The sequence below is a fragment of the Furipterus horrens genome, unplaced genomic scaffold, assembly GCF_987537825.1.
Source record: "Furipterus horrens unplaced genomic scaffold, mFurHor1.1.pri manual_scaffold_4, whole genome shotgun sequence".
Taxonomy (NCBI): domain Eukaryota; kingdom Metazoa; phylum Chordata; class Mammalia; order Chiroptera; family Furipteridae; genus Furipterus; species Furipterus horrens.
Genome location: NW_028327174.1, coordinates 24,294,462 through 24,316,051, shown reverse-complemented (window position 1 = coordinate 24,316,051; position 21,590 = coordinate 24,294,462). Strand labels below are relative to the sequence as shown.

At 37.8% G+C, this 21,590-nt stretch overlaps 1 protein-coding gene and 1 pseudogene across 1 annotated transcript; both read left to right on the top strand.

Moving 5' to 3' along the window:
• The first annotated feature begins 6,681 nt into the window (after positions 1-6,681).
• LOC150011361 (SEC14 domain and spectrin repeat-containing protein 1-like) lies at positions 6,682-9,927 on the top strand (annotated as a pseudogene).
• A 921-nt stretch (positions 9,928-10,848) lies between these two features.
• Positions 10,849-21,287, top strand: CLEC12B (C-type lectin domain family 12 member B). The gene is made up of 6 exons (XM_090275413.1): positions 10,849-10,999; positions 12,870-12,968; positions 15,463-15,681; positions 16,177-16,331; positions 16,531-16,646; positions 21,034-21,287. The coding sequence occupies exons 1-6, from the start codon at positions 10,909-10,911 to the stop codon at positions 21,182-21,184; spliced, it is 831 nt and encodes a 276-aa protein (XP_090131539.1). The 5' UTR covers positions 10,849-10,908; the 3' UTR covers positions 21,185-21,287.
• Positions 21,288-21,590: the final 303 nt, after the last annotated feature.

The window sequence follows — 21,590 nt, the reverse complement described above, 5'->3', positions numbered from 1 at the left end:
AAACTTGTGCTTTCTTGTTTTTTGTTTTGCAATGAATAGTATTTTCTGATTTTTAAAAACACATGAGAGCAGCAAGAAAACCCAAAGGTGATTCTAAAATTTTGGCTAAGAAACTTTAAAAAAAATTTATTTATTGTTTTTCTATTACAGATGTCTCACTTTTTCCCCTATTTCTCCCCCCTCACCTCACCCAGCCCACTCCTTCTCCCACAGTCAATCCCCACCTCGTGGTACATGTCCATGGGTTATTTATACTAGTTCATTGACTGGAACCTTACCTTACTTACCCCCTTCTCTTCCTTCCCTCTTCCCCCTGGTCACTGTCAGTCTGTTCCTTGTTTCCATGCCTCTGGTTCAATTTTGCTCTTTTGTTTGTGTTGTTCATTAGTTTCCTGTATTAGGTAAGATCATATGGTATTTGCTTTTCATTGTCTGGCTTATTTCACAAAACATAATTCTCTCTAGTTCCATCCATGTTGTTGCAAATGGTAGACGTTTCTGCTTTCTTTCTGCTATGTAGTATTCCATTGTGTAGATGTACCACAGTTTTTTGATTCATGCATCTACTGATGGGCACTTAGGCTGTTTCCAGCACTTGGCTATTGTAAATAGTGCTGCTATGAACATAGCAGTGCATAGGTTTTATTGAATTGGTGTTTCATGATTCTTTGGGTATAATCTTAGCAATGGAAATGCTGGGTCAAAAGGCAGTTTCATTTTTAGTTTCTTGAGGAAATTCCATACTGTTTTCCATAGTGGCTGCACCAGTCTGCACTCCCACAAACAGTGCACTAGGGTTTCCATTTCTCCACATCTTTGCCAGCACTTGTTGTTTGTTGATTGGTTGGTGATGGCCATTCTGACCAGTGTGAAGTGGTATTTCATTGTGGTTTTAATTTGCATCTCTCTGATGGCTAGTGATGTTGAGCATTCTTTCATATGCCTATGGACCCTCTGTATGTTCTCTTTGGAGAGGTGTTTGTTCAGGTCCTTTGCCCATTTTTTAATTGGGTTGTCTGTCTTCTTGGTGTTGAGTCATATAAGTTCTTTATATATTTTGGAGATCAATCCCTTGACTGAGGTATCATTGGCAAATGTGTTTTCCCATATGGTTGGTTCCCTTTTTATATTGCAGATGTTTTCTTCTACTGAGCAGAAACTCTTTAGTTTGATGTAGTCCCATTTTTTTTATCCTTTCCTTTATTTCCCTTGCCTTAGGAGATATATTGGCCAAAATATTGCTATATGGGATATCTGAAATCTTACTGCCTGTGTTTACTTCGAAGGACTCCTATGGTGTCACAGCTTACATTTAAGTCTTTGATCCATCTTGAATTGATTCTAGTGTAGGGTGTAAGTTGGTGGTCTAGTTTCATTTTTTTGCATGTCCCTGTCCAATTCTCCCAGCACCATTTGTTGAAGAGGCTCTATTCATTCCATTTGATGTTCATTTCCCTTTGTCAAGTATTAGTTGATCATATAGACCGAGGTTTACTTCTGGGTTCTCTATTCTGTTCCATTGATCTATAGGTCTGGTCTTATGCCAGTACCAGACTGTTTTGATTACAGTGGCTTTGTAGTATAGTTTGTTATCAGGTATTATGATTCTTCCTATTGTGTTCTTCTTCCTCAAGATTGCTGTGGCTATTCGGGCTCTTTTTTGGTTCCATATAAATTTTTGAAGTATTTGTTCTTAGGTCTGTGAAATATGTCACTGATATTTTAATAGGGATTGCATTGAATCTATAAATTGCTTTGGGTAGTATGGACATTTTAATGATATTGATTCTTCCCATCCATGAACGTGGTATATGCTTCCATTTACTTGTTTCTTTCTTAATTTCTTTCTTCAGTGTTATATAGTTTTCCGAATACAGCTCTGTTACCTCCTTGGTTAGGTTTATTCCTAGGTACTTTATTTTTCTTGTTGCTATAGTAAATGGGATTTTTTTCCTAGTTTCTATCTCTGATATTTTATTGTTGGTGTACAGAAATGCCTTCAAAATTTCTGACTATTGACTTTGTACCCTGCTATTTTGCCAAATTCACTTATTAGGTCGAGTAGTTTTTTCATGGAGTCTATAGCGTTTTCTATGTACACAATCATGTCATCTGCAAATAATGGCACTTTTCCAATTTAAATACCTTTTATTTCCCTTTCTTGTCTGATTGCTGTGACTAGAACTTCCAACATTATGTTGAATAGGAGTGGGGAGAGTGGACATCCTTGTCTTGTTTCTGATCTCAAGGGAAATGCTTTCAGTTTTTGCCCACTGAGTATAATGTTGGTTTCAGGTTTCTCATCTATGGCCTTTATTATGTTGAGGTATGCTCCCTCTATTCCCATTTTGCTGAGTGTTTTCATCATAAATGGGTGTTGTACTTTATCAAATGCTTTTTCAGCATCTATTTATATGATCATGTGATTTTTATCTTTCACTTTGTTTATGTGGTGTATTATGTTTATTGATTTGCAAATATTAAATCATCCTTGCATCCCTGGGATAAATTCCACTTGATTGTGGTGTATGATCTTTCTAATGTGTTGTTGGATCTAATTTGCCAATGTTTTGTTGAGGATTTTAGCATCAGTGTTCATCAGTGATATTGGCCTGTACTTTTCTTTCTTTGTTGTGTCTTGACCTGGTTTTGGAATTAGGGTAATACTGGCTTTATAGAAAGAGTTTGGGAGTCTTCTCTCTTCTTGGATTTTTTGGAATACAGTATTACCTCACTTATCATGGGTATTACATTCTAGACTCACTCCCACCCCGCCACAATAGGTGAAAATCTGTGAAGTAGAAACCTTACATTTATTTTAGTATTTATATATATTTTAAGGCTTTAAAAACCCTTCCCAAACACTTATAAACTGTTCCCAGTCCCTTATTAATCTTTCTCACTTCCTTATTAACCTTTCCACACTTTCATAAACATTACTCATGTTCTTAAACACATTTTACACTCTTAAACCTACGTAACTTTAACAATGTACATATATAGTATCACAAAATCCCACGATATGGCTAAAAATCCATGATAAATAATTAAATATAATATTTTTTTAAATCCTGTGGTACAGTGAGGCCATGATAAGTGAACCACGATACAGAGAGGACTACTGTAGTTTGAGAAGGATAGGCATTATTTCTTCCCTAAATGTTTTGTAAAATTTTCCTGTGAAGCCATCTGGTCTAGGGCTTTTGTGTGCTGGGAGTTTTTTTTATTACTGCTTCAATTTCATTAGTTGTTATCAGTCTGTTCAGGCTTTCTGCTTCTTCTTGATTCAGTTTTAGATTATATGTTTCCAGAAATTTTTCCATTTCATCTAGGTTGTCAGATTTCTTGCCATACAGTTGTTCATGGTAATTTCTTACAATCCTTTGTGTATTTCTGTAGTATTGGTTGTGATTTCTCCTCTTTCATTTCTGATTTTGTTTATTTGGGTCTTTTTTTTTTCTTGATGAGACTGGCTGAAGGCTTGTTGATTTTGTTTATCTTTTTAAAGAACCAGGTCCTGGTTTTATTGATCTTCTGAATTGTTTGTTTAGTCCCTATGTCATTTAATTCTGCTCTGATCTTGATGATTTCCTTCCTTCTACTCACTCTGGGCTTTGTTTGTTGTTGTTCCCCTAGTTCTTGTAGCTATTGTCGTTGGCGGCGGCGGCAGCCATCCGTCTCGAGAGACGATGGCGTAGCTTCTTGAGAGTCTATCTGCACCGCCGAGAATGGCTGTGCAGTCCAATTCGGGAGTGACAATCCCTGCCGCACTTGGTACAGGTGAAGGCAGATGGCTGTTGTTGCTGCTGTTGACGCTGCTTCCGCCCCGATCTTTTCTGGACCGCCTCCTCGTTGCGTGCAGCCTCTGTGCCTGACGTACCTTGCCTGACCGCGAGCCTCCAGGCTAGGCGGTCGTCTGCTTGAACTTCCCATGTGTTGAGATTGATGGCGCATTGTGTCATGTCCTTTTTGCAGATGTCTTTGAACCGCAGTTTTGGGCGCCCTGTCATCCTCTTGCCTTCTGCTAGCTCGCCGTAGAGGAGGTCTTTGGGAATACGGCCTGCATCCATTCTTTTGACATGGCCGAGCCACCTGAGGCATCTCTCACTAAGAACTGCATGCAAACTGCTCATGTTGGCTCGCTTCAGCACCTCGGTGTTGGGGACCTTATCCTGCCAGGCGACATGCAGGACGCGTCACAGGCACCTCATGTGGAAGCTGTTGAGTTTCCTTTCGTGCCTTGCGTAGGTGGTCCACGTCTCGCTGCCATAGAGGAGAGTGCTGAGTACGCAGGCTTGGTAGATGCGCAGTCTGGTTTTCTCAGTGTAGCTTCTTGTAGCTGTAGGGTTAGGTTTTTTATTAGAGATTCTTCTATCCTTTTTAGGTATCCCTTTATTGCTATGAACTTTCTCTCAGCGCTGCTTTACTGTGTCCCATAGTTTTTGAGCTTTAGCGTGTTCATTATTTTTTGTTTCCAGATACTTTTTGATTTCTTCCTTGATGTCATTGTTAACCCATTCATTATTTAAAAGCATGTTATTCATTCTTCATGAGTTTGAATGTCTTTGAGTTTTTTCCTTGAGGTTGATTTCCAGTCTCAAGCCATTGTGGTTTGAGATGATGCTTGATATAATTTCAATTTTCTTGAATTTGTTGAGGCTTGTTTTGTGTCCTACCATGTGGTCTATCATTGAAAATGTTCCATATGCATTTGAAAAGAATGTATATTTTGCTTCTTTGGGGTGAAAAGTGCTATATATATCAACTAAGTCCATTTGATCTAGAGTGTTGTTCAATGTCTCAATATCCTTGGTGTTTCTTTGCTTTGAATATCTGTCTATTGTTGACAATGGGGTGTTAAAGTCCCTTACTATGAGTATGTTGCTGTCCATATCTTTCTTCTAGTCTTCCAAGATTTTCCTTATATATTTGGTTGCTCCTATGTTGGATGCAATATGTTTACCAGAGTTATAGCTTCTTGATGGATTTTCCCCTTAAGTATTATGACATGTCCTTCTTCTTCTCTTTTTATGGCCATTTCTGTGAAATCTGTTTTGTCTGATGTAAGTATTGTTACCCCAGCATTTTTTTCATGTCCATTTGCCTGGAATACTTTTTTCCATCCCTTCACTTCAGTCTGTGTAGATCTTTTGTTTTGAGGTGTGTCTCTTGTAGACAGCATATATATGGGTCATGTTTTCATATCCATTCCTCTACCCTATGTCTTTTTATTAGAGCATTTAATCCATTTACATTTAAGATTATTATTGACAAGTATTTATTCATTTCCCTTTGTACCTGTGTTCCTCTCCCTCTATCTTTTTCTTCTTCTTCTTAAAGCAGGCCCTTTAGCATCTCTTGCAATGCTGGTTTGGTGGAGATGTATTCTTTTAGTTTTCTTTTGTCTGGGAAATTTCTTATTTCACCTTCCATTTTGAATGAGAGCTTTGCTGGGTAGAGTAGTCTTGGTTGTAAGTCTTTGTTTTTCATTGCTTGAAATATTTTTTGCCATTCCTTTCTGGCTTGTAGTGTTTCAATTAAGAAATCTGCTGATAGTCTTATTGGCGCTCCCTTGTATGTTACTTGCTGTTTCTCTCTCGCTGCCTTTAGGATTTTTTTCTTTGTCTTTGAATGTTGACATTTTAATTATAGTGTTCCTAGGAGTGGGCCTCTTTGGGTTTAATCTTGATTGGGACCCTCTGTGGTTTTTGGACTTGTGTGACTTTTTCTCTCCTCAAGTCAGGGAAGTTTTCTGTCATTACTTTTTCAAACAGGTTTTCTATATCTTGCTCCCCTTCCTCTCATTCTGGTATCCCTACAATATGGATAGTATTATGTTTCATGTCGTCCTGCAGCTCTCTTACATTCTCTTCACTCTTCGTTTTTGTTGTTGTTGTTGTTGTTTTGTTTTGTTTTGTTTTGTTGCACTGTCTGGGAATTTTTTTCTACGTTGTCCTCCAGCTCACTGATCCAATCATCTGCTTCTTCTAGCCTGCTTTTTATTTCTTCTGCTATGTTCTTCAGTTCAGAAATTGTATTTTTCATTTTCTCCTGGCTCTTGCTGATAGTTTCTATGTCCTTTGTAATGTTGGTGTAGTTCTCAGTAAGTTCCTTGTAGCTTTCCTGGAGAAAATTGTAGTTTCCCTGGAGTTCTCTGTAATTTTCCTGGAGTTTGTTGTAGTTTTTCTGAGTTTGTCGAATTCATTGAGCTTCATTATAAACATTTTTTTAAAAATTCCATGTCTGATAGTTTGCTTGCTTGTTTCATCTAGCTCTCTATTTTGGGATTTCTTTTTTCCTTTCATTGGGGGGTTGTTTCTTTGTCTCCCCATTTTAGGTACCTCTTCTTGTTTGTCTTTGTTTCTTAGATTTGTCCACTTTGATTTCCCACCTTTGTGGTGTGACCTTCTGTAATAGAAGACCTGGTGGATTCAGTGATGCAATCTCTTTGATCTCCTGAGCCTGATGCTGTTGCGATGCCTTATGTGCCATTTGTTTAGGCTGTCTGGTTGTATTTCAGTTTTGGTTGTTGTTCTGTTACTCTTTGGTGGAACCTTTGCTCTGGTTAGTTGATTGAGAGTCACTCACCCACCACATCTTGAATTCTTTTGTGGAGATGCTCTGTGGGTTGGTGGGAGTTTTTAGCACTCTCCTTTTTCTCGACAGTGCCTAGCAGCTGGAATGATAATCACAGAAGAACTGGAGAGGCAGTGGCGGGGACGAGGACAGCAGCTGCTGCAGCTGCCCCTGGTCAAGGTGCAGTGCCTCCTGCTCCACCCCAGATAAGTTTCTTACATAAATGAGTAAACTTTATGGAAAGTTATGGTGGGATTACACAGTTCTTTAAGAGCTCTGACTCTGATGTCTGTTGTGACTAAATGAGGAACCACATGTGCAATGTCTTGTTTTTCTTGTGTTCTTCCGAATAATAACTAGAACACTTTTTATATAAACTGTCAACTCATTATTGCTCATGTGATGTTGTTGAAACTTATAATATCACAGTGTAAATACTTGAGCAGTGAACTTACTTCAGTTTTATTGGAAACATCTCTTCGGGGCCTTTTTAAGGCCTAAGATAGAGAAACAGAGTTGGTTTTTTAAATCAAGTTATTTATTAATAAAATGTAAATAAATTACAGCTTAAAGAGACATCAAGGCACAAAGGCATGCTAGAGAGTCTCCTATATCCAGTGTTCTAAATGAATATCCAGCACTATTCATGTTTGTGGTTGCCCCAAATTCCATCTCCTGATTTTTCAGATCTGAAGACTGCATGTTTTCTGTGGGAGTTTCAGCCACCTTGCAACAGTGACTGGGGGCTGCCCTCAGGCCAAGACCAACCACACAAACAAATTAAAACCAAAAGCAAAAGCACCTCACCATGTGCCACTCTCATCCTCTCCAGAATCTCTCTGCTATTGTTCACTCTCCTCAAAGTTCAAATTGTTATTATTTTTTTTTAATGGTGGAAATTAATCTTTACTTACAGGACACTGTTAGATATGAAATTCCACATAGAAATAAGAAATCAATTGAGAGGAGAAGTTTCATACAATATGTAGTTTGGAACTGTTCAAGTATAGTTTCATTGTAAACAGTGCTACAATAACAAACCACATTAAATAAAAGTTCTTAGTAGAGAAATAGAAGACAAGCTTATATCATAGTACACAACAAACAATAGTTATTTTTTAAAATCTTGTTCTGGGTATTAGTTCTTATTTGCAGGAAGATTATTCTGTTAGAAGCTTAGCCCACTCCAGAGGGGAACTCCATTCATACACAGTTTTAATAGCTATTGATTTCTTCTCCGTGTCTTATTGCCAGCACTGCACATACCTCTCTCTCTCTCTTTCTCTTTCTCTTCTTCTCCCCATTACGCACTTGGATTTCTTAAAATACCAACTAGATATGGGTGGTCTTTAACTACACAGCTCTCAGTACATGTGACTGCACACCTTTTTCTGTCTTAGTATGTGTATCTGCTTGATATCTAATAAAGGTGAGTATAAATCACATCCAATTTGTCCATATAAGATTAGCTGACCTTTAACACATGTAAGGAGGACAATCTGGCCCTCTATTGAAACATTGACAATCACGGGATTTCTGCATGAAATCACCATTCCTGCACTGACTTTAAGTACCAGTCTTCATAGCAAGAAACAATGACAGAGGACTTCTGGCCAAGATGGAGGCCTAGACAGACACGATGCATCTCCCTCTAAACTAAGAAGGAATACAACTACTTCAAAACTAGAAACCAGAAGTTCCAGAAAATCTAGCTGCATGGAAGTCCAACAAACAAAGATATAAAGAAGAAATACTCATCTAGACAGGTCTGTGGATTTAAACTGTCTTCCATCAGTTGATCCTGAAACAGTTCTTCAGACAGGGCATGAATTGTTACCCGAAATACAGCAGTGTCGATTTAATGGCTCAGATGGAGGGGTGTCATGGTCCCCTATGGATGATGAACTGCTTGCACAGCCACAGGTTATGAAATTATTAGATTCACTGCGAGAACAATATACCCATTACCAGGAAGTTTATAGGCAATGTAGTAAGTGTACACAGTTAGAGGAGATTCAACAGAAGGTGATGCAGGTTGTGAACTGGCTTGAAGGACCTGGATCAGAACAACTAAGAGCCCACTGGGGGACTGGAGACTCCATTTGGGCTTCCGAGGCCCTGCAGCAGAAGCACGAGGAGATTGAGAGCCAGCACAATGAATGGTTTGCAGTATATGTGGAGCTTAATCAGCAAATTGAGGCACTCTTAAATGCTTGGGATGAGGAAGATCTTGTGGAACTGAAGTCCCTGCAGCAGCAACTTAGTGATGTTTGTTATTGGCAGGCTAGTCAGCTAGAATTTAGGCAGAATCTCTTACAAGTAGCTCTTGAATTTCATGGGGTTTGCTTAAGATTTGTCTCAGCAGTTGGATGGCTTATTAGGGATGTTGTGTGTAGAGGTAGCAGCAGCTGATAGAGCATCAATTCAGCAAACTTTAAAACTGCTTGAAGAGAAGCTGAAAATTGTTAATGTAGGATTACAAGGTTTGCATGAAAAAGGCCAAGGTCTTCTGGATCAGATCTCTAATCAGGCATCCTGGGCATATGGAAAGGATGTAACCATTGAAAAGAAAGGAAATGTGGACCACATTCAAGGAGTGATGGAAGATATGCAATTTAGAAAACAAAGAGGTGAAGACATGGTAGATGCATGAAGGTTCAAGATGCTTCAGATAGTGCAGTTGTTTAAATGTGAAGAAGATGCTGCCTGGGCAGTAGAATGGCTAAGTGAACTTCTGGATGCTCTGCCTAAGACCCACATCAGATTGGATGATGATGCTCAGGAAACAGAAGTTTTACTGGAAAAGCATAGAAAATATGATGGTGTTACACAGAGCACTTATGATTATGGAAGATAGTTGCTACAGGCCACAGTTGTGTTGTGCCAATCTCTGCGCTGCCCTTCTCAATCATCTGGGGATACACTTCCTCGATTGGACAGAGTATGGAAACAATTTACAATAGCATCTGAAGAGAGAGTACATAGGCTGGAAATGGCTGTTGCTTTTCACTCAATTGCCGAAAAGATTTTGCAAGACTGTCCAGAAGAGCCTGAAGCTATTAATGATGAGGAACAGTTTGATGAAATTGAATCACTTTTGGATAAATTAACTGTTCCTGTAGTTTATCCTGATGGAACTGAACAATATTTTAGGAGTCCAAGTGACATGGCTTCTATTGCAGAACACATCAGAGACAGGATGAAACTTGTTAGTCTCAAAAGGAAGCAGCTGAGACATGCTGAAATGTTGACCACAGAGAGCTGATAGCTACCAGCTTTCCAGAGATCTGTGTTCATAATTCTGCATGTTGTCAGAATACTATAGCATTAGACACAATACATTAAGATACATTTCACAGCCAAGATAAGCCTCTTTTCTTTTTCTCTTTTTAAAATTTATTTATTTGTTTGTTTGTTTATTTTTAGACAGAGGGGAAAGGAGAAAGAGGGACAGAAACATCACTGTTTTTTTGCCTCTCACTTGTGCCCCCAACTGGGGACCCGATGTGCAACATAGTCATGTGCCCTGACTTGAAATCAAACCAACGACACTTGGCTCGCAGGTCAACGCTCAATCCACTGAGCCACAGCATCCAGGAAGCCTCTTTTCATTACACATTTCTCTTTACATGTTAACACCTTGTAACTACCAAGGCATAATTACTTAACATTCTTTGAGACCATAGACTCTAAGTAGCTTAAAAGAAGGAATTGTAAACATTGCACTGAAAACTTGCTGTAAAACTTTACCTGACCTGTCAGTTTGTAGATTAACAACTGATAATAAGCCTTGAATGGTGCTAATAAGAGTTTAGGAATTCTCCATATAAAAATGGTTGCCCTTCCTCCCCAGGTGTTAGAGTAAATTTAGGCTATAAACAGTTATCAGTAAACAGTGGTGTCCTCAAAATTTTACTTTGTAATTTTTCTTCAAAATTGATTTTTTTTATCATGTCAGTATGAAGAAAACCTTCAGATCTTTGATATATCATGTTCATTAAAAAACACTTTTCTGTTTGTCCTAATAATGTATTAAAAGTTGTTTGTGCTTAATAAAAGGCTTTTTTTAAACATCTTTTAAAAAAAGAAACAATGAGAAAGAGAAGACAATTTGAAATCTACAATATACTGATTTCTAAGGAGAATATTTGACTTTATCTGCAGAAAAACTGATTGTCATTCTGTCCTTACATAAAAATTGTAGTGGGATATGTCCTGAGTCAGCTGGGTGTCTATATAAAAGCTCCCAGCCTTGAAAAAAAAACATCTTGTTCCAGGCCTGAAGATATTGAAACATTAATTGCACAATTTATAGTAGTGCTTTCTTCTACAATGTCTGAAGACGTGACCTATGCGACACTTACACTTCAGGATTCTATGGAAGCAGAAAATAACCGGGATAGAAATAATCTAAGGAAAAGAGGTAAGGATTCAGGAAAGCAAGACTTGATCTCAGGTGATGAACAGATTTTTAATGCCTTGAGGTTCTGGTTTTGATACCGATACTAAAGAGAAGGGGGCTGTGGGAGCTTCAAAATGGAGACGAAGTTGTGGAATATATTAATAGAATGAGTGTTCCCAATATTGAAGGGAAAATGTGTGATATCACTATGTTTCATGAAGCGCTGTATTATAGTGAAAAATGTTGATTAGTCATGCCAGAGATTGAGGTTGGGGACTAAGAGATTACTTGTTATAAATGTAGTCTTTGATATTTATACCTTGTGAAAGATGCCAGAAGAATGCTCTTTTGGAAGGCAAATTGGAGGCTTCTAAAATAGAGAAGATAGAGGGAATTTTTCTTTTCAAGGAAATAATAACTGAACAGGAAAATTGGAGGATGAGTGAGTTATAAATAGAAAAAAGCTTCTGTTTTATAGTATTTTTTTTTAATAGGGAGTTAAAATTCCCAGTGTAATTAGTGATATTGAATCAACAATAATATTTTTAGTATTTTATATGCAGTATATTACTTTTTTATTAAAGTATAGTTGCAAAGTAAATTAAATTACTATTAGTACTTTTTCCAGTATATTAATGAGAAAACCAAGGCTGAAAAAAATTAAGTGATTTAACAAAGTTTATACAGCTGTTATGTGGTGGAGTCCAGACTTAATTCTAGCCTTTCACTCATTTCCTTATACCTAATTGGAAGAAATAGTAGTCTTTGGAGTAAGGAATCCAATTTAATGTATCAGACTATATCCCTCACCTTCAAGAACCCATTGACTGTTCTGCTTCTTGTCCTGGATCATCTAAAATATGTGAACAACATTCTCCTCTTTAGATTTATTTTTGGTTTAAGGGTGAGTGTGTGTGTGTGTGCGCGCGCGCGCGCGCGCGTGTGTGTGTGTGTGTGTGTGTGTGTGTGGTTTGAGAGGGGGTGACATACAAAAAAAAAGATGGGAATAGAATTTGCATGTTTCTAATAAAGATGGTTATACATTAATTTTTAATTTTTAGAAAAATTTAAACTTAATCCATGAAAAAAAGGGAGTAGTAAATGTGATGTATATAATAGGGCACCTTAAGATTATAGTAATGATTCTGAAATATTAGGTTAGATGCCATCAGATCCTGAATTAAAGAATAAGTAAGTGAAGCAAGTAAGAATCGTTTGTGATATATACAGGGTCAGGCAAAAGTAGTTTTACAGTTGTGAGCATGTGAAACAGTTTATTCTTGTATTATTATATTATTTTCCATAAAAACAACTGTAAACCTACCTTTCCAACATCCTGTATATAGAATATTAAAATTTTAAAAGTTACCCACTGGCTTTCTGGTTGTTGTTGTTGTTTTTTTTTTTTTCCAGCTGTGGTTTACAGGTTAGATTACACATTCATTCCTTCTTTCATTCAGTATTCATTCATAATCTACTATGTGATGATTAAAATTGGTGAAAGTAAAAAATTATTGAAGTTATTATTACTATTAGAACCATCCAGGGAACCACTTTCTATATCTTGTTCATGGATTCAGTAAACTTGAAGAAAAGTGTGTAATTATGTAAAACAAAAAGCTAAAACTTAGAAGACACTTACTCTTAAAAGAAAAGAGAAGAGTAAAAAAAAAAAAAAAAGAAAGGAAGAAAAGGAAAAAAGAAAAGAAAGAGAAAGAAACAAAAGGAAAGAAAGAAAGGGAAATAAATAAGTAAATAAATGGAGGAGCACCGATGATGGGGCCCTTACAACACATTGTTTTAGGCAAGCTTCCTAAGCAGAAAAATTGAACAACCATGTGTAAACCACAAGGCAGTTCTGTTTGCTTGTTCCTCTTTTGGCTTTCTTCAGGGTATCCAGCTCCATCTCCCACATGGCGTTGGGCGGCCCTGAGTCTGCTAGTTCTTTGTCTGATGCTGCTGGTGGGGCTGGTGACTTTGGGGATTATGTGTAAGTATACTTGCATCAAACCCAAGAAAGGCAATTAGGTGACACACTGGTAAACTATGTTATTTCATGGTAGATTATATGATAGGTGCTACATCTTAAATCTGCTAATACTTTCTGCTACTTCTTATCTCTCATTCTCCATGTCTCCAAGGGAAAGCAACAAGGAAAATATTATTATAAGGATTGTACCCCATATACATTGCTTTCTCTTGATAACCTAGACTAGACTATGAAGATATAATTTTTAATTTATTATTTTAATACAAAAACAATAATAATTAAAATAAACATAAAATTATGAGGATGGGTTCTAAACAATTTTAAATAGAAAGGCAATTTGGTGCATTTCTTCCATGATACCTCCATTATTGGGAGCTATCAATAAATTTTTTAAGTATATTTTACTGATTATTTTGTTACAGTAGTCCCAATTTTTTCCCTTTGCTCCCCTCCTCCCAGTAGCCCCCTTCCCTCCAGCAATCCCACCCCTCTTAGTTCATGTCCATGGGTTGTGCATATAAGTTCTTTGGCTTCATCCTTTCCTATATTATTTTTAACTTATCCCTGTCTAGTTTGTACCAAACAATAATGCTTAATCCCTGCACCATTTCCCCATTTCTCCCCCTTCCCCCTCCCAGCTGATAACCCTCCAAATGATCCCCATACTTATGATGCTGTTCCTATTCTGGTTTTCTTAGTTGGGTTTTGTTTTTATTTTTTAGATTCAGTTGTTGATAGTTGTGAGTTTGTTGTCATTTTAATGTTCATAATGTTGATTTTTTTCTTAAGTAAGGCCCTTTGACATTTCATATAATAATAGCTTGGTGATGATGAACTTCTTTAGCTTTACCTTGTCTAGGAAGGACTTCATCTGCCCTTCCATTCTAAATGATAGCTTTGCTGAATAGAGTAATCTTGGTTGTAAGTCCTTGTTCTTCCTTGAATATTTCTTGCCAGTCCCTTCTTGCCTGCAAAGTTCCTTTTGAGAAATCAACTGATAGTGTTATAGGCACCTCTTTGTAGGTAATTGTCTGCTTTTTTCTTGCTACTTTTAAAATTCTCTCTTTATCTTGAACCTTTGGCATTTTAATTATGATGTGTTTTGGTGTGGTCCTCTTTGGGTCTAGCTTGTTTGGGACTCTATGTGCTTCTTGGATTTGTATGTCTATTTCCTTCCACAAATTTGGAGAGTTTCCTTCATTATTTTTTCACATAAGCTTTCAATTTCTTGGTCTTCCTCTTCTCCTTCTGGCACCCCTATGATGTGGCTATTGGCATGTAAAGTTGTCCCAGAGGTTTCTATGCTTCTACTCATTTTTTTCAATTCTTGTTTCCTCATTCTGTACCGGTTGACTGTTGTTTTCTTCCTTATGTTCCAAATCATTGATTTGAACTCCAGTTTCAGTCCCTTCAACATTGGTTTTGTGTGAATTTTCCTTTGTTTCATTTAGCATAGCCTTCACTTCTTCCCTTATGTGTTTTCTATACTTAAGCATATCCGTCAAGCCTGTGAGCATCTTTATCACTAGTGTTTTGAACTCTGCTTCTGTTAGGTTGTCTATCTCCTCGTTTGTTAGGTTGGTTATCTCCCCATTGCTTAGTTCTCCCACTGGAACCTTGGTCCAATCCCTCTTCGGGGCCATACTTCTGTCTACTCATCTTGACAGCTCCTGTGTTTGTTTGCTTCTGTGTCTTAGGTAGAGCTGTTGTTCCTGTTACGTTTTAAGGGGTGGAGCCTTAGGGATTTGTCAGTACAGCATGACCTGTTTCACCACGTTGTGGCGCTGTATGTGGGAGAGGGGTCTGAGAGAAAACAATGCTGCTTGCTCAGCTCTTGCCCTTTTTCCAGGCACTTCTCCCACTTTGTATGGGACTGGCACCTCTCTAGCTATTGCCTTGGCTGTCGTTTCCAGAGTGGGTGGGTCTGAAAATATTCTAGGACCATGGGGGCCCTTTAAACAAGTGGACTCTGCTGAGAGACTGGTAGTTTCTTCCTCCATTCCAGCCACCATTTGGTTTGTACAGTCAAAAGCAATGAGACTTTATTATCCCCGGCCCTGGGACCATGAGCTTCAAGGTCTGGTTTGGTGCTGGGAGCACTCCCCAGGTTTCCCTTCCTAGTTTTTAAAATGTGTGGCTGAGCTTTCTGCCAGCCCACCAGTGCTGCTGCCACCACACCGTGTCCTCTCCGCCCCAGCTCTGCCCTTCCTACCAGTCTGAATGAGTGTTTCTTCTTTATATCTTTTTTTGTTGGACTTCCCTGTAGCTCAGTTTTCTGGAACTTCTGGTTGTCTCTAGTTTTGAAATAGTTGTATTCCTTCTTAGTTGTGGAGGGAGATGCAGCGTGTCTATTTAGGTCTCTATCTTGGCTGGAAGTCCAGGAGCTACCAATAAATCTTAAACAATGTAAGGAACATTCTGTTTTAAGAGAATTATCTATGGCTATCATAAGAATGGATGGATGTATGAACTTGTCTCTTTTTGTGTCTTGGAGTTTTGCAGACCCCTAATGAAATAAAGTCAGACTCAAAGAAATTGAGTCAATTTCAGAAAACTATCCACCAACAGCAGGAAAACTTATCCCAGCAGCTGAGCAACTACAGAAACTTTTCCACGGAGGAGGAATTTCTCAAATCACAGATCTCCAGTCTATTGAAGAAGCAGGAACAAATGGCCATCAAACTCTGTCAAGAGCTAGTCATTCACACTTCAGGTAATCAGGACCTGCTGACCAGTCATATCAAATCTGTTGTCCCAGTTTAGGTTAATTATGTGCACAAATCTCTGGGAGTATGAAAGAGTTATGCTATCCAGTGACTACTAATGATGTCACACTAATTTTACGGAAGGCAAAGGAAGCTATAATTTTATTTTATATTTTTGAAAACATGGAGGCAAATTTGGGGAAGCATTGTGGAATGATATCAATCTAGATACTTTAGCCCCTCGCTTTATGAGCTATTTTAGGGAGCCTGTTGTTATAACAAGTTAAAGATATAACTGATAATTCTAAGACCAGAAGACTGAGCCCTGAAAAGAGAATTGCAATCACATAATTGGGGCATCTTCATTTTCAGAGGCTCCTAAACCAGCATGTTTTCAGGGTGCTGGGTCTCAAATCCTATTATCAAATTATTTAGTTTTAAAACCTTCCCCAATCACTCCAATGTTGTTTCATTTGTATTTTTGGATGTAATTTCTTTTTCAGACCACAAATGCAATCCTTGTCCTAAGATGTGGCAGTGGCACCAAACCAGTTGCTATTATTTTGCAACAAATGAAGAGAAGACCTGGACTGACAGTAGGAAAAACTGCATGGACAAGAACTCCAGCTTGGTGAAGATAGAGAGCTCAGAAGAAAAGGTCTGAGTTTTATTTCCTGATTACAGAACTTACCCATATAACGGAAAGTAAATAAATGGAATTTCTCATTCATACAGTAGGAATTCAGTGCATTTTGAATGAGAATTAATACATGAATTTAATGTATGTTCCCATGTATCTTACTTCTACATAAGGAAATGTGGCTCTCATATAACATTTTTTCTTTTCTGTCCCTCAGGATTTTCTGAAGATACAACCATTACCTGAGATTTCATTCTTCTGGTTGGGATTATCATGGGATCCAGCTGACAGAAGTTGGGTATGGGAGGATGGCTCTGTCCCCTCTACATCTTTGTAAGTCTCTGTTTGGGAAAAATATCCAAGCTAAGAACACTGAAAAATGGAATACTGAAAAGATAAATGTTCTAATATGTATTTCATAATAATTAGTGATGTGGAACATCTTTTCATTTGCCTGTTGACCTTCTGTATGTCATCCTTGAAGAAATGTCTATTCATATTCTCTGCTCATTTTTAAAAAATTCAGTGGTGAGCATGCTATAGTGAAAACAGATATCAAATTATAATGTATTATACATCTGAAACTTATATGTTATTAATTAATGTTACCTAAGTAAAAAGTTAATTGTAAGAATTATAAATCTAGATACAAAAAAGAGTACAACCTATGAAGATAATAGAGTTTCAGTATCAAATACTGAAGGGACGAGTACCTACTTTCATGTATATGACAAATTCATGGCAAGACATTGAACCTCACCTATTAGTTTAAATTTCTTTATTTAACAAACACAAATAATACTATGTTCAAAATACTTTATAAATATTAGCCCTATGATTAAAGCATGTTATATTTCCATTTTATAGATGAAAAATTGTCATAGACAGCTTAAATAACTTACCCATGATCACTCAGCTCATAAGTGGCAAAATCATTACTAGTGTTGTGATCATGAGCGCAGCTTCTCAGCTGCCCTGGGTCTCCAGTACTTACAATCCAAGAGGCTAATGTTTCTTACAAGAGCATACATCCATACTTATTTAAGTTGAACAATTGTCAACTATTTTCTAACAAAAAAATCTACATTGGTTGATGAGTTTAACAATTAATTTTCATGGTGGGGCAATTAAATTATATGACGTGTTTTTCATGCATTAACATAAACCTTTTCATGGTTTTGATGAAAATATTTAAAGTATTTATAGGATACTAAATATTTTGGAAATTGCATTTTTGATAACTATTTAAAGATATGAAAAAAATAGGTGTCAGCTTAAAAAGTGTGTCAACTTAAAAAATATGTCAACTTAAAAATGTCAAGAGGCACACAGTTTTACAAAATTCTTTTATTTTTTTTCTTTTTTCTAAAACTCTTTTTTTTAATGTGTTTTATTGATTATAATTTTACATTTGTGCCAATTTCCCTTCCCTCTGCTCCCCTCCACCTGGTGGCCCCCCTCCCTCCAGTTGTCCCCCCCTTTTAGATCATGTCCATTAGTTGTGCATACAGTTCTTCTCAACCTCTCTCTGTCTATTCCATTCCCTCCTACCATGATCCTTAATTCCTATATCATCTCCCTCCCTCTCCCCATTCCCCCTCCCTGTTGACCTCCCCCAATATGTTCCCCGTACCTATAGTTCTTTTTCCAGTCTCGTTGCCTGTTTAGTTTGCCTTTGTTTCAATTCCCTAGCTTCTGTTGTTTCTTGTGATACAGTTTTCATTTTAGATTTCATTGTCTTGATCCTCCTTTTTCTAAACCAGTCCCTTTAACATCTCATATAACAATGGTTTGGATCTAATGAACTCTTTCAGTTTTATTTTGTCCTGGAAACACTTTCTCTGTCCTTCTATTCTGAATGACAATTTCGCTGGATAGAGTATTCGTGGTTGTAGGTTTTGGATTTTCATTACTTTGAATATTTCTTGCCAGTCCCTTCTTGCCTGCAGGGTCTCCCTTGAGAAGTCTGCTGATAGTCTAATTGGGACCCCTTTGTACATAATTCTTTTCTTCTCTCTTGCTGCTTTTAAGATTCTCTCTTTATCTTTAATTTTTGACATTTTGATTATAATGTGTCTTGGAGTGGTTCTCCCTGGGTCCAGTTTTTTTGGAACTCTCTGTGCTTCCTGGACCTGTAAGTCTATTTCCTTCCCCAAGTCTGGGAAGTTCTCCTTTATTATATTTTCACTCAATTTTTCAAGTTCTAGTTCATCTTCCTCGCTCTCTGGCAAACCAATGATTCTTATGTTGAGCCTTTTATAGCTGTCCCAGAGGTTTCTGATCCTCTCATCGTTGCTTCCCATTTCCTCTCGCTGCATTGGTTGACTGCTTGTTCCTTCTCCATATTCCGGTTTGTTGAAATGAACTCTGGATTTTATTTCCTCACCATCTGTCTCGTATGTGGTTTTGTTCCTTTCGTTATGAGTGTTTTTCGCTTCTTTCTCATCTTTTTCCAGATCTTTTGTGAATTCTGTAAGCCACCTGATAACAATGGCCCAGAACTGAGCATCTGACAGGTTTCTTATCTGTTCATCTGTCAAGTTCTCCATCTGTTGCCTGGTGAGCTGTGCCACCGGGATTTCTATAGTTGTCTGCCTCATTTTGACAGATGCGTTTTGTTTTCTTGGGCCGGCTGTAGGGGGCAGTGCCTGTGTACTCGTAATGACCCAGCGACCGGTGCCCTTTGGCAGCCTTTCTTGCTGTGCCCTGGTGCTTTGTTGTCACAATCCAGTGACCGGTGCCTGTCCGCGACCTATTTCGTAGCCCTGCGGCGCTTTCTTTGGGGGCGGGGGTCCAAGATGGATTCACACAGTTATTCCTCTAGGAGACCGGGATCCGTCCTCCCGCCCCCCTGGGCCTCACTGTTCAAGGCGATGTGGTGGCTGCTTTCCCCAGCGTTGGGGTCGCGAGCTGCCGGGGGTTCGACTGCAGCCGGGGTTGTTCTCCCCGCCGCTGTCCCAGGTGCGACCGCAAACAGCACCGCCCCCTTTCACTCGTCCTACCTGCCCAAAGAGCGCCGCTGGTTTATAACTTCATATGTTGGGCTTCCGTGTAGTTTTATTTTCTGGAATTTCTAGTTATCCTTTGTTTTGAAGTAGTTGTATTCCTCTCTAGTTGTAGAGGGAGACCTAGCGCGTCCGTCTAAGCCTCCATCTTGGCCGGAAGTCCTACAAAATTCTTTTAGCAACTGACTACAAAACCAAATTTTTTGAGTAACATCCCTCATCACAACTATATTTAAATAATACAGTAATATTTTATTTTTCATATGACATGATATTTGTATATTAGATAAAATTTAAAGCATTGACATCTTTATGGGTATAGGAGATATTTTCATCTCCCTACTCCTATCAAACTATTAATCTATTCAACTCCTAGTTCACTCTTTAATAATGCTTGTTCTCAAAGTTTCCTTAAACTGAATTATAATTGCTCATTTTCTGTCAAAGATACCATGCTTCAGATGTGACTCATGAATTTCCTTTAATAAAAACAATATTTTATACTTTTCTCCCTAGATGCCCTTTATCTCCATTCATTTCCCAAAGTTTTGTCCTGGCCTTTTCTATTCAACACCAATCTCCCAACTCTCCAATCACCACTACTAATCATATTTAATTGACTATCTGGTTTCACACAGATAATAATAGAAAAAAGCACATGCAAAGTAATAAACACAAAAATGACACTGTAAATGGAGTGATATTGGGTGTGAAGTGATTATAAATCAATCTGAGGGACTGATGCTAGACTGAAGGTTTGCAGGAGCAGGGCCATGACACCATGCAAGTTCAGTTGTTTCCATTTTGAAATTTAAGATGTGTCCCTCCTACCAGCAGAGTTTAAATCACCCCTGGCCCCTCCATTCACACCCGAATGAAGTATTGAGGAGGTGGCCCCCACAGCAAGTTTCCCAGCCTGAAGACACTGCTACCCTGAGACTGCAGCTGTCAGATAAACCAGTGCGTCACACGCAGGGTGCAAAGATTGAGCTTCAGGATCACACAGCCACTTCCTACTGAGTAAAGGCCAGTGTGAGCAAATGCATTTGTTCTGAATAAGATTAAGTAAGCCCAGCCCTGAAGCAATACAAGAATATTGCAGTGTAATGTAGATCACTTGGAAAAAAAGCAATTTAGGGCACTCAAAAGATTTAGAACTGATGAGCATAATTTTCTAATGACATTATTTAAGAGTTATCATCAATTGCTTAGCAGAGGAACGAGGAACTGACACTAGGACGATGCTCATTTCTCTCTTAACTTTGACTTGTTCTCTCTCCCTCCTCCATATATATATATATATATATATATATATATATATATATATATATATATATATATATGAAAATGTAACAACTTTTTACACAGAATGAGATTTCATTGGTTTTCTTCATTAAGTTCCAAAGTAAAGAAAATCGGATACTTCTAATATAATCTAAATTGAGTAGTTTCTATTATGTTAATGGAGGGAATACAAATTCTCAACCCAGGATTTAATGTTCTTAAATAATTCTACCTGGGACTATAATTAACCTAAAATAAAGAACTCGCATATGCCAGCTTTAGGGATTTTGTTGTGCTGTGGCAGCAGAAGTCTTTCAACATTTAGATATATGATATTTGGTAACTGGAAACACTGAATTGTGATCAAGCTTCAATATTCGATGTATAAATTCATTAAAATTTTTTCTAATTAATTTTTAATTAATTTTCAGATTTAACACTAAAGAATATGATCAGAACAATGGATCCAAAGGATGTGCTTATTTTCAAAAAGGAAATATTTATATTTCCCGCTGCAGTGCTGAAATTTCTTGGATTTGTGAGAAGACAGCAGTGTCAGTGAAGATTGAAGATTTGGATTAATAAACTTCTTCCAAATTCACCAAAAAGTGAGACAATTGTGGTTAAGTTCATGTGAGGAGGGAGACAGCTACCCTACCAGAACCAAAACAAATTAAAAAGTGACTGTGTATTGAAATTATCAGGCAAATAAACTTGCTTCACAGAACATTCTCCATCTTATTGTATGATGTCTTCTGATCTGATGTTCTGATTACTTGGGGACCTGGGAGAATAGCTGTTCTGGGCCTCTATTGTTTTGTTTCAAAATCACTTTACTGACTTCCTTTCTCAAATAAAAGACTCTTTCCTGCTTTGTTGTTACATATACACAAGTGCACTGGGGTAATATGTACCGTATTTTTCGCTCTATAAGACACACCTAGGTTTAGAGGAGGAAAACAAGAAAAAAAATATTCTGAACCAAATG

Coding starts and splice junctions, on each gene's coding strand:
- CLEC12B (XM_090275413.1), top strand. CDS start 10,909: ATGTCTGAAGACGTGACCTATGCGACACTTACACTTCAGGATTCTATG. Junction 12,969..15,462: donor GGTGACTTTGGGGATTATGT/GTAAGTATACTT, acceptor TGTGTCTTGGAG/TTTTGCAGACCCCTAATGAA. Junction 16,647..21,033: donor TCTGTCCCCTCTACATCTTT/GTAAGTCTCTGT, acceptor ATTAATTTTCAG/ATTTAACACTAAAGAATATG.